The 14,115-nt window shown below is 39.2% G+C and overlaps 1 protein-coding gene across 1 annotated transcript; it reads left to right on the top strand.

The window, feature by feature from the left end:
* Positions 1 to 1,192: 1,192 nt before the first annotated feature.
* Positions 1,193 to 12,027, top strand: LOC307128025 (uncharacterized protein). The gene is made up of 3 exons (XM_079819557.1): positions 1,193 to 1,293; positions 3,937 to 4,058; positions 8,682 to 12,027. Exons 2-3 carry the CDS (start codon positions 4,001 to 4,003, stop codon positions 9,764 to 9,766), a joined length of 1,143 nt encoding a protein of 380 aa, XP_079675683.1. The 5' UTR covers positions 1,193 to 1,293; positions 3,937 to 4,000; the 3' UTR covers positions 9,767 to 12,027.
* The last annotated feature ends 2,088 nt before the right edge of the window (positions 12,028 to 14,115 follow it).

The following is a 14,115-nucleotide window of genomic DNA, read 5'->3' as shown; positions in this document are numbered from 1 at the left end:
AGAATGAAAAATTAAAACAGCTGCTGGGTGAAAATAACCCAACCAGCTGTTCATTTGTGAATGACCCCCTTACAACTCATTTGACCCAGCATGAGCAACCCAAGAGTGTGTTTACAATACTCCAAATAACCCAGAATTTTGACCCAGCATAATCAACCCAACAATGTGTTTACAGAAACAACCCAGCACTTTTTGAGTGTAAGATCATTTAGGCTCTTACATTATATGGTTACATGTTATATTTTGACAAACAATTTAGTCCAAAAAAGGAATGAAAATGAACTTAAGCTGATTTTGTGTACTAGTTGAATCCATCGTGAGTCATGAAACAAGTTAACTGATTCAATTCACTCTATATGCTTGTGTAAAATAATGAGATCACCAACATTAAACAGCACATAAATCAAAACTGCCTAATGTTACTGAATGAAATGTTGACCCAGGACGAGCTATAGGACTGTGAAGCTTTGGGGGTGATGTTGGACTCGATCTACTCCATCTGTGTTTTGATCATTGTTCTGAATCTGATCTGGATGTTAGGATGTAGTCCTTGACAAAAAAGAAGAGTTTAGTTTACAAAAAGATTTTCTCAGCTTTTTGCACAAAATGTAGCTTTTTTTAGGAAACTTACCCACATTCAAGTGTTGATAAAAGAAAAAAGAATGCATGAAGCTTGAATAAAAAAAAGTTTTTTGTTTAAAAGCTGAGGGTCTGTTCTTTCTTTTGATATATTCCATGTTCAGATATTCATACAACAAAATATTCCAGGGGCAATGAAACTTGTGAAAATGATTAAAAACTGGCAGCGTAAAATAAGCTACTCAATGGAGTTCTGGAGTTTTTAAGGTAAATATTCATATCTCTTAACATCTCTCACGTTTTTTTATTAATAACACTAAAACCATCTTACTTTAAAATGAAGTCAAAATTTATATTAAACAACATCAGTATCACACAACAGTTGAAGGAGTCTAGAAGATAAATACAAATGCAAACTCATTAGCAGATATTTGACGTTTGAATCTTTATCCCAAATCAAAAATATTCCGGGAGATTGCTTGTATAATCTCAAATAAGAAAACATATTTTATCTTGGTTGTCTTGTGTCTAATATATGGTCAGATAGTAGAGATTGGTGTTCGCCTTTAGAGGGCGCTCGTGTAACCGAAGCAATGAGACACACCCGAGTCTTGGAGAAGAGAAGAGAAGAGAGAAGTGAGCGAGGGAATGGGACGTAAACATGAGAAGTGGAACACCGCTGTTCATTCTGTTCTAAATCTGCCGTTTCAGACTGTGAGTACATTTATTTGATCGTTTATTAGGATAAATCTAAATCCAAACAACTAAACGACTGAATCACATTTAGTGAATCACTCAGAAGTGAATTGAAATGAACTGATATTGTACATCACTGAAACGTAAACTCGTTATACTGACTGTTTTTTTTTTTCATATTACAAATTGTGAAGATTATGAGTTGTTTTCATTTTATGTATTGAATCCTGGTAAACCGTTTTTAATGCATGTAAATCACATCTAAAGTAAGATTAACATAAAAATCAGCTAGAAAGGTATTATTTGTTTTAAAGCAGCACTAGGTAACTTTTCAACCTTTATAATATATTTTGAAACCTCTTGTGATGATACATCGACTTACAATAGGTTGAATGACACGTCTGCCATAGCCTGACGGGGTCTGTAACATTTTTAATCGTACTTTTAAACTTCGGGTTTCGGGTAGTAACCCGAGAACAAAAAGAACTACAAAATTCGACTGCTTCACGGCATATACGTCACTTCCACCACCACCCCCACTTCCTTAAAGGGTTAGTTCACCCAAAAATGAAAATTCTGTCATTAATTACTCACCCTCATGTCGTTGGACACCCGTAAGACCTCCGTTCATATTCGGAACACAAATGAAGATATTTTAGTTGAAAGCTGATGGCTGAGAAAGGCTTCACACAGGCCTCCATTGGCATTCAGTACATCAGGGGTCTCCACACTCGGTCCTGGAGGGCCGCTGTCCTGCAGAGTTTAGCTCCAACCTCTAATAAACACACCTGAACCTGCTAATCAGTGTCTTACAAGGCCCTAGTTAGACATTGATTAGCAGGTTCAGGTGTGTTTAATTGGGGTTGGAGCTAAACTCTGCAGGACAGCGGCCCTCCAGGACCGAGTGTGGAGACCCCTGCAGTACATTGACACTTCCAAGATCCATGAAAGGCACTTAAAACGTCGTTACAAAGTCTATCTCACCACAGTGGCTCTACAATAATCATACAATGCGACGACAATAGTTTTTGTGCGCAAAAAAAAATCAAAATAACACCTTTATCCAACTTGTTCTCGACTTCCGTGTATGCCTCCACGACGCATGCGCGAGAATATGACGCAGATCCGGCGTTCGGACATATGACCCAGAAGCGATTTGTTTACGAGCAGAGGAAGACGCGCGTGTCTAAGCTGTTGGATTCTACATTGATCGTGCTTTAGGTCTCGGCGTAGTGCTCAAAATGGAGCTTAAGTGTGTATTTCATCGATTCCCGAACACCGGCGCTACGTCATATTCTCGCGCATGCGTCGTGGAGGCGCACACGGAAGACAAGAACAAGTTGGATAAAGGTGTTATTTTGATTTTTTTTTGCGCACAAAAACTATTGTCGTCGCATTGTATGATTATTGTAGAGCCACTGTGGTGAGATAGACTTTGTAACGACGTTTTAAGTGCCTTTCATGGATCTTGGAAGTGTCAATGTACTGAATGCCAATGGAGGCCTGTGTGAAGCCTTTCTCAGCCATCAGCTTTCAACTAAAATATCTTCATTTGTGTTCCGAATATGAACGGAGGTCTTACGGGTGTCCAACGACATGAGGGTGAGTAATTAATGACAGAATTTTCATTTTTGGGTGAACTAACCCTTTAAATTCGGACGTGCGAGCCAAACTATTATTTGTTTGCCGAATGTTATAGTCATGGCCGAAGCAGCACAGAAAAATAAGAAAGCAAAGGTTTTGTCGGAGGAAAGCAAAAAGAGGAAACGAGAAAGTGATCGGATTAAAGGCAGGACGAGGATCAACATTGGGCCGGCGTTTGCTCGCGGGCGTGAGCTGGAGGAGGAGGGGCTACATTCTTGCAAGTAAATACATATGATAAGACGTACAAAATCATATTTTAGGATACCTAACATGTCTGTGATATTGGTTTATTTGTCTTGCCTCAAGCTATAATGCAAATCGATTTTTCACATTTGCAGATTCATCTATGGTAGCTTGATATTATAATATTGACGATATATGGTGATTACCTACCACTCAAACATTGAATTGAAGTATCATATAGATTCTGTAAAACGGGAAACAATAGACTAGGCTACTATAATGACGCTGGCTTGTAAACGTGAGCATCGCGATCATTTGGCGTTTGAAAAAAATAAAACCCATGAAATTATAATCGTATGACATGCTGAACATATGCCACTGTACCTGGGATGAAGACATTTCACACGCGGCTCAAGCAGAACACCTGCATGTGAACTCCATAGACAGGTGAACTCCTCCTGCAGTGTTCAGGGCTATCATAGTTGTCATGTCAACAAATGCACGTGCAATGCATCCACTGATGTAGAATGACAGTTTACGACAGTAGTAGAGGACAATACTGTTTCCCAACTGTAGGGGGACCCCGAGAGCAAAAACTACCTAGTGCTGCTTTAACGTTAATATTTTGCTCAACTTTACCGAACTTCTAAACTGTTGTTTCAGCAAAACACTTAAAGCTGGATAATTGAGAGTGATTGTAAGTGTGTTGTAATAAATGTTGATGATCATCTACTAAATGAGCAACAGCCACAATTCACATCTTCAGTCAGTGAAGCCGCTCCTACAGCCGTTCATGAGAGTTTAAATGCTGGGAATATTCCCATCTTCCCACAGGAGAAGCAGCAAGCAGGAGGAATTACTCCAGGAGAAACTACTGACATAGCCTACTATTGTAAAGATGGAGTTTGAGGAAGAACCCTGCAGAATAAAAGATGAAGAGACAGAGGAACAAATAGGTTGGTGTTTTCCTTCATTCTCTGTAACGATTAATGAGGAACAAATCTGTAAAAACTAAAAGTAATCTGATTACGTAACTCAAGTTACTTGTAATGCGTTACCCGCAACGCTGAAGACAACTGTATGTTGAGCTTTAGGATGCGGCTCTGAACATTTTCCAAATGAACAAATTTCATTTGCAGCAGTTTGCGCATCAGCTTGCTGAAGAGATACAGGTAACGTTACTCATGAAGCAACCAGCATGAACATATGAGTTTATGCATAACCATCATGTGTAAAATGTTTAATGGAACTTTATATTCTTGATATCTCCAAAATGTATAGCTACCATATAACTTTTTTCTTCTCAAAGCTAAGCGTAACAAGCTGTAAGCTGTCAGTGAGTAATTAAGCACACACGCCTCTGTCGCCTTTGGCTTGCTCAGTTGGGGACACTAAATAATGATATTGCCGATCAGCTCATTTCAATTATCATAGTCATAATTAAGAGATACAATGTTGAAAATATGACATGCTAAGTCATTGTGAGATGAACAGTTGAAATTAGGACTTTAAAAATTGTGAGAGAAAATTTCAAAATTGAAAAAATGTAATCCTTAGTATGAGATTAAAAACTGAAATTAGATTTAAAGTCTAAATTATGACCAAAACACACTCTAAGACATGTAAGAGATGAAATAATGCTTGTTTTTTTTGTTTTTTAAATGCGCTTTTAATTTTTTGATTCACACTTATAATAATATTTACATTGTTTTCATTTTGTGCAATATATTTTTTTTTACATGCGTTTTTACATTTTGAAATCAGTTTTTACAACAGAAATTATTCAATCAAAAACTTAGTTTAGCTTTTCATCTAAAACAATTCATTTCCTATCATCACTGTAATGCTGCTTTGAAGCAATCTGTGTTGTGAAAAGCGCTATAGAAATAAAGGTGACTTGACTTGACACACAAGTGTGCATGGATTTGAAAGCTTGTGCTTTCAGAGCTGCGTGTTTCATTGACTTGTTTTAATTGATGTGCTTTGATTGTATCTCACACAATCATATTTATAGCCCCTAATGTAATAAAAACAAGATGTGTTGCTATGATAACTGATTAGGCCTACCTCAAAATGTAGATCTGTATGTGCAATGTACTTAATCTGAATTAATAAACACATCTCTCGCTTTTGCTCACGTCCCAGCAATTAGCCTACTCCTCCTTGGGCCATATAGGTTGCCGACACCTGGTTTAAATTAATTTCGCCAAAGAATAACTTTTTCAAAAGTAGCCTACTTCGTGTTACGATATCATGCTTACGAGAATTTGAATAATTGTAATGTGACGATCGGCTGCGGGTTGGGTGCGGATATGTAAATCAGAGAAAATCATAGATGCGGGTGGGTGGCGGTGGGATGATTTTTTTAAACCGTGAATTCGGGTGACGTTAGAGCTGATCCACGCATCTCTATTGTGCACCTTCACACTAGAGTTTATGGTAGGTCAAAAACAGATACGCTGCGCGTCCATTGAGTTGAAACTGAATTGAAACAGTTCAGATCATTTGACGGAGAGCGAAACTCTTAAGCGCTCAGTCAGTGTTCAGTGAGTGAAAATGTATCTTATACATACACACACCGGCAAGTAAAATCTAAGAATTTATTAGCCAACGGACGCACAGAGTCGCCCAGAATGATGCGAGTGATTTACTCGCATTGTAGAGGGTCGGCTGTTCACAAAGAATGTGTGGTAATAAGACACAAGTTGAACTTCTTTTAACTTGAGTGCACTGTTTTTTTATTTTTTTATTTACTGGTCGCACGTGCAACTGGATGTAAAATTCAGTCGCACACTCTCAAATGCGACCATTTGGTCACAGTCTGGAGTTCTGAAAAACGAAATAGGAATGTGTTCACAAAATAACATTTTAAAAGTTTGGTAAATGGTAAATGGACTGCATTTATATAGCGCTTTTTAACAGACCTACGGCCATCCAACGCGTTTTACATTTGCCTCACATTCACCCATTCATACACTCATTCACACACTGACGGCGGTGTCAGCCATTCCAGCTCGTCGGGAGAGGCTGGGGTTAGGTGTCTTGCTCATGGACCCCTCGGCACTTGGTTAGGTGGAACCGGGGATCGAACCACCAACCTTCCAGTTTGTAGACAACCTACATGAACCACTGAGCCACTGCCGCCGAAGATTGATCAAGTTACCGTGCACCATAGAATAGGAAGAACCTTTCCAAAGAGATCTGAGTGTTTTACTGAACATAAGAACTACTTGCATGTGTAAACGCCACAATAAGGCACACAAATATTTATAATTGCATAGAATAATAAATAACAAGTAATTAGATCCTGGTCGATGAGTGATGATTTTTCATCGCTTTTTCGGCGTCCTATTCAATGGCGCACGGTAACTTGATCAATCGTTTAAAATGTATCAATATAACAATTTACAACTAAACATTGCGTTTTTATTTTTTTATCAAATAAGATGCTGCAGAATTGTAAATGAAAACTTGTGTGAAAAAATGCCTTGGTTGTATGATATTTAAAAAATATATAAATTATCTTTTTTTATATTATTAATTTTATAATTTCTTTTCATTTAGTATACACTTTTATGTCTTTTTATGTGACTATTTGGCATTTTATCATGAAGATCTTTAAGTGTCAGTTTTAGCATGTATTTGATGAAAATGTAAAAAGCTTGTGAAGTAACTTCATGTCTTCATACATTGAGACGCAGATGCTGAAAACACTGTGAGCGTCATGTGTGTTTGAGTTTATGTAGTAGACAAAACCACTTATGTCTGATGTGTGTTAGGCTTTTAATCCATGTCTTTTTTTATTCACAATCTCCTCATTGCCATCTGACGTGGCACTAATTTTCCCATGTGTCTGCCATCTTTAGGATTTTAGCTTTGAACTTCTGTTTTTGCAGTACGTATGCTGTCGAAGAGGAATTAGCTGGTGAAGTGGATTTACTTGCTGTAGAGATAAAAAAAGTTATCATGAGCATTGTACATTTTTGAAGCGGATGTCATAACTAATTTCAGTAGCCCGGGAAGATTTTAAAACGAGTGATTTATTCATAAGATCTTACCTTCATGCTAGGGCTGTAACGATTTGACCAAAAATAAAAACCTTGATTAATTGAACATTTTACCTCGATTACGATTAATGAACGATTATTTTGCTTCTTTTTTTTTTTGCCCTCATAAGGTTTTTGAGTAAGTTCCTGATAAGGTTTGTAGGCCTACTGTAAATATTTTCTACTATTAAAGGTGGAATTTTTTTTTCTAATTAAAAAGTGTTTGTCACAATATATCAGGCATTAGTTCAACATAATACAAATCTGATGGTCTAAACTCGCTTTAATGTTCAAACTGGCAGGGCTTAAAACACATACAATGACAAAGATTTGTGAGGACGCAGATGAAAGAGGTCTGCCTTCAGGGTGCGCGCATTGTCAGAGGCGCGACACTGCTCGGCTCTCTGTGTCACAGAAAAAAGCTGAGCACTGAACGGAGAAGTTTTCCGTATTGTTGTTTTTGAATAGTGCACAATCGCTTTAAATGGTGAAACTGGCAAGCCTTTAAACTCATTTACTTGACAAACTTTATGAGCACGAAAGTGAAAGCGATCTGGCTTCGGGGCTTGCGCGCGCCGTGTGTGTGTGTGTGTGTGTGTGTGTCGGTGGCAGCGCGTATAGGCTATAAGAACGGTGATTAACTGACCTGTATATAAACTGTGTAAAACATGCAGTTACTAAAGTGATTCTGGGCATCTATAAACACAGATAACCGCTCCTGCATCTGTCTGTGTGCCTGCAAACTGCACTTGATGTGACTGACAGTCACGTGAAAACCGAAATAACCGACATGGGAAAAATACGTCGGTTAGAGGTTCTGAATGTCGGTTTCGGTTATTTTTCGATTAATCATACAGCCCTACTTCATGCTGTGGTAATACAAACCGAAAGACAAAAACACAATGGGCACAGCGCTGAAAAGGGGCGGGGCTAGATAAAGTCTAAATAAAAAAATATATATACTATTATCGATAAAGGTATACCGTTACCGTTTTATCGACCAGGCCTACCGTGATGGCAGAAAGCGCATCTTGTGACAAAAATGACTATTTTAAGTTGGAAAAAAGGCAAGTGATCGCGCCGGCACCTCTGTCATGCTGTAAGAACAGTAATACTTCAGCTTCTACAGGCCTCACAAACACTTGGTTGGCGCCTAATAATTGCGCACATTTATCTAGGTTATCGTTAGAGCGTGCGGCCATGTAAAGTTGCTACTACTTGGATGTTTTAATTGATAAGCCATATTTGAGGTCGATGGATGATAGGCGAACGTTTGGATTTCCTGCCTAAAATACTGTAATCACAAGATTAATACCCACCATTAACAATCTGTCCTCATGAAGACTAACCAACTAATAAAATCTTGGTCGATTAAGCCTCTTCTAGTTGACTAACGTTTAGTCAACTATTAGGGGGCAGCCCTAATACTAGTGGACTCAGTAGTAAAGTAGATTGGTTCTAAATTAAGAATGAACTTTATTGCTTTGATGCTCATTTATCCTTCTTTAATGGAATTTAATTTTGTTTTTTTAGACCTGATGGAACTGAATGAAGACAAACAGCATCATTTCACAAACGAAGATGGAAAACTGACATATAAAAATGAAGACAAACATCTTCTGTTTCAAAAACCTCATCATTTCAAAAATGAAGATGGAAACTCAGTCATTTCAAAGACCGAAGAGAATTTCACACAGAAACAAGCTGGAAAATCTGGAGTCAAAGGATTTTTCACGTGCACCGAGTGTGGAATGTTTTACGTGCATAAATCAGACCTTAACAATCACATGAGAAGTCACACTGGAGAGAATGTGGTCACTTGCTCTGAGTGTGGAAAGAGTTTCATACAGAAAGGACACCTTAAAGTGCACATGAGAATTCACACTGGAGAAAGACCCTTCACATGCACTCAGTGCGGAAAGAGTTTCAGTCGCAAAGATGAATTCAATGTGCACATGAGAATTCACACTGGAGAAAAACCATTCACATGCCCTCAGTGTGGAAAGAGTTACACATCCAAAAGCGTTCTCACCGCTCATCTGCGTCGTCACTCTGGAGTGAGATCATTCAGCTGTGATCAGTGTGATAAAACATTTGTTTTGGCATCAGGCTTAAAAACACACCTTAAAATTCATACTGGTGTAAAGCCTCACTTTTGTTCTTTCTGTGGAAAGTGTTTTACACGACTGCAAAATTTAATACAGCATGAGCGTATTCATACTGGTGTGAGGCCTCATGTTTGCTCTGACTGTGGGAAGACCTACACTTCATCCGGTTCCTTAAAATTACACCAGAGAATTCATACTGGAGAGAAACCGTACAAGTGCTCACACTGTGGAAAGAATTTCTCTCAGTCAGAGTCTTTGAAAATTCATGAGAGTGTTCATACTGGAAAGCAGCCTCACCAGTGCTCTTCATGTGGGAGGAGTTTCACTCGGTCAGAATCCTTGAAAATTCATGAGAGAGTTGTTCATCATGGAGAGAAGCCGCACCAGTGCTCTTCATGTGGGAGGAGGTTCACCCGATTATATAGTCTACAAACTCATAAGAAAAAACGTTGCCCGAAGGTGTGTCTAATGACCACTCTTGACAACGGCAACCGTCTCATTGCAAATTAAACACATTGGTTTTGTGCTCCCCGCCGGCAGCACAAATGCATAACTGTCGGTCCACACTGTCTTAAATTCGCGATTTTCAGAATCGACTTTTCTCTTTTTGTCATGTTTTGAGCACGCCATGATTTTCGCTAGCAAGGAAAACAGGTACCGTTAGCAGATGGATTAGCGCCTGCGTTGTTGTGAATGACACACACAACCCGCGTTGAGTGAGTGAGTTGTCATGGTGATTACAGTGATCAGAGCTCCTGATTTGATCTTTGGATTGGACACAGAAGATAGATAAACCACATCTATTAGGAAAACAATATAGGAAATCACGCACCAATAAAAACTCGCTTGGATCATAACTAAATTATAATGTTGATTTTGGCTTCGGTCCAAATCGTATTGCGTCTGGGTCCGGTTCCGGACCGCGGTCCGCCTATTGAGTACCCCTGCTATAAGGTTTCAGAAGAAGGGGAGGAGTTCCCACAGTGTCAAAGCTTACACAATGTCTAGTGCACAGAAGGTGCAGTTCAAGAGAGAACCTTTAAAGGTCCCGTTTTTCCTGTGTTTTTGAAGCTTTGATTGTGTTTACAGTGTGCAATATAACATATGTTCATGTTTCGCGTGTAAAAAAAAACAGTATTTTTCACACAATTTACTTATCTGTATACCGCTGTTTTCACTGTCCTAAAACGGCTTGATGATTTCCTTGTTCTATGAAGTCCCTCCTTCAGAAATACGTAATGAGTTCTGATTGTGCCAGCGGTTCCCGTGTTGTGATTCGACAGCAGCTTAGCGCACGTTGCCCGGAGAGGTCACGCCTCTTACCATAACGGGGAGATGCATGCGCTCAATGTTATTGTAAACATGTCTATATTACCGTATCAATTTGAGCCGGAATCAGACCCGGGATGAAAATAACAGCGTCTCAACGAAATGGCAACAAACACACTCTACAAACACAACACTTCCTCTTCTCCATGTGGGAGAGCAACAAGACCACGCCCCCTTTTTTGCGTATTCTTGTGGGCGGAGGTTAGTCAACAAACTGTTCAATTGACATCATTAAAGCAGGAAGTACAGGGATGTAGTCCAAACCGGCCGTTCGCTGTAGGCTTTGAAAGGGAACTTCTGTTAAATAAAATATCTCACTTGGCATTGAACTTTGAGCTTTATCATTTTACAGGTATTATTTATGCTCTAACAGCAACATTACACACTAACTAAAGTTTGAAAAATGGGATCACGAAGAACAGGACCTTTAATTATTTTGCACGGCCGCAGCCTAAGGATTTAAACCTTTTTTTGTGATGGTTGTAGCCAAACACAAAATAGGGTTGTCCATGGTTTCAAAATTTGTTGTGTGGGTATGGAATGGTCTGGGTGAGTGTGAGATTTCCCAGCCTGAAATTTGGTCCCAGTCCACCCCTGGCAACCATTGACGTTGAGGTGTATATTGGGATTGTACAGAGACATAAACTGCGATCAAGATGGCACATTTCCTGGGAAGCAAGACAATGCCAGGCATCATTATTAGAGGTCGACCGATTAATCGGCACCAATAGCTGATTGGTGGAACAATCAGTTATCGGCAAAAATCCTCACTGATCGTTTTCCCGTGTTGCGTCCGTTGCTGGAGCGGCTGAGAAGGATGTGCTGTCATTACACAGTACAAGAGCTCTGAGAAGGGTCTGCTGGCAGTATATATCACGAGAGCGGCCTCTAGAGGCCAAATAAAAAACTATCACTGACGCCTTGTGTTTACATTCACGCATGTGGCGCTGCACTGAGAACGCTGAGACGTCAGATGCACGTTTATAAAATACGACAGCGAAACGGTATGAATACAGAGCACTACAGTACTTGTTGCCAAACAATTATAAAGTAATTAAAATCTTGACTAGATGCTGCATTAACAGGTAAAGAACAGCAGTATGTATGTTTGTCCTCGAGGCTGAGAGGACGCTAACATTAGCAGTACCTCAAGCGGTTCAATCAATGTGATAACACACGGAAGTCCAACCCAAATGTTGCATGTATAAAATTAGTGATGTGAGAAAGCAAACTGTATCGTCATGCTGCCAACAGAAACAAAGCAGAAATGCATTTGTTTTTTATTAGATAATCTTCTAAAAAAGCAGACTGTTTGGATTTATATGAAATGGTAACACTACAATAAGATTCCATTTGTAACAGTCACTAAGGTTAATAAATGCTGTGGAAGTATTGTTCATTGTTAGTATGTTAATTTCAGCATTAAATTGAGTTTGAATTTGTATCTGTTAACCTTGGTTAACGCACTATGATCTTACATGAATGATCAAGGTACAAGTGTATTGCTCATATTAATACATGCTGCAAAAATGTATGCATAATGCATATCATTCATGTAAGCTAATGCATCCTTGTTGCATAGGGACTTGTATAGTGTTACCTATGAAATGTACATGGATGTTTCTAGGTTATAGGTAAAGACATAAAATTGACCTGTAATATTTTAATGTTAAACATTTTTTCTGAAGAATTTGAAGAAGTTAATTTAGCACATTTTCAGTACAGTTTTTTATTATTTTTTTTATAAAGTTCAGCACTGGTTTAATTGTTTTTTGAATCCAGTATCTAGTACATTTTAAAAACTATTGGTAGATAATCGGTTATCGGCAAGTGCGGTCCAACCTAGTTATCGGTAAAATTCACTATCGGTCGACCTCTAATCATTATGCACGTGGTTTCATAGACACTCGACACCATAGAATGGATGTGCCATGTGTCCAGGGTTGTGGTTCCCAAAAGCATGGTAAGCCTAAATTGATCGTACAGACCATTGGTGGCAATTTTTCTACGATCAACTTTTGATGCGTATGATGCTTTTGGGAAATGCAGCCTGATCTGACTCCTATTGAAAATGAACGGCCCATCACGAAAAGGAGAATTGGACAACAGCGACCACGGACTGTTGAGCAAATGTCTTGTATCAGACGAGATTGGGTAAAAATTCCACTCGCAAAACAGCCTCACTTTCCAAACATTTAAATAGCCCATAATTTACTCACCCTTAAGTCATCCTAGGTGTATATGACATTCTTCTTTCAGACGAATAAAATCTGAGGTATATTACAAAAGTCCAGGCTAATCCAAGCATTAGAATTGGATTCATAGTTGCTCTGTTTTTGAAGTCCATAAAAAGTGCATCTGCCCATCAAATAACGTGCTCCACACGGCTCTGGGGTGTTAATAAAGGCCTTCTGAAGCGAATCGATGCGTTTGTGTAAGAAAAATATCCATATTTAAAACTTTATCAAGTTAACTTTCGGCCGACGCCTTCCCTGTTCAATTTATGGAAAATTTGTTGAAAGTTCCCCTGCCGATGGAAAGACTAACCAACTAAGACTAACTGGTTGCTGTAGCCTGTGGTGGTGACAGCCTGCCTGGATAAAAGAGAATGGATGACTGTTCTGAATGTTCATATTGATAGATTCCTCAAAGGTTACTTACAGATATTATCTTTTGTGGACATTTTAAGCTTTTGTTCCATTACTCTGTCACATGGTTTTAATGGAAATGTAGACTGATCTCATGAAATGGCGTATGTGTGACATGCCAATTCGTATGCCATTTTGGCGTGCTATCAAGACGCATAATCGCTTTTTAGCATGTTTATCAACGGCGTTTCATTCCATCCCCCTACACTGCCCCTACCCCTAAACCTACCCATCACACACACACTGCCCTTGCCCCGGCCCCTAAACCTACTCCCCTAAACCTACCAGGTCCGCTCGTCATGACGTCACGTACGCATCTTGAGTTTCACTGTCAACATTCAACACTTTTCCAAGGAAATCCATCAGCTGGAACTCTACTTGATAAAGTTTTAAATATGAATATTTTTCTTACACAAACGCGTCGATTCGCTTTAGAAGGCCTTTATTAACACACCGGAGCCACGTGGAGCACGTTATTTGACGGACAGATGCACTTTTTATGGACTTCAAAAACAGCAACTATGAATCAAATTCGAATTCTTGGATTAGCCTGGACTTTTGTAATATAACTCCGATTTTATTCGTCTGAAAGAAGAATGTCATATACACCTAGGCTGACTTGATGGTGAGTAAATTATTGGCTAATTTTCATTTTTGGGTGAACTATCCCTTTAACAGCTTTATCAAAGACCCTGGTGAGCTCCTCCTGGAGGTCTGTATGGCCTTCTGTGTCGGGGTGCTGCCCAGTCCTGTTCTGACTGCGAGATGGACATGGATTCTTCACCATTCCTCAAGGGGGGCAAAGGCTCTTGTCAGAGAAACGGAAGTGGTCCCCGTCAGGCCATGAGCGATGTTCCTCCAAGTCCTCAAAGAGAAAGGAGC

This window comes from Gobio gobio (assembly GCF_949357685.1).
Source record: "Gobio gobio genome assembly, chromosome: 6".
NCBI classification, from domain to species: domain Eukaryota; kingdom Metazoa; phylum Chordata; class Actinopteri; order Cypriniformes; family Gobionidae; genus Gobio; species Gobio gobio.
The sequence above is the reverse complement of the archived record's forward strand: the minus strand, read 5'-3'. Positions and strand labels throughout refer to the sequence as shown.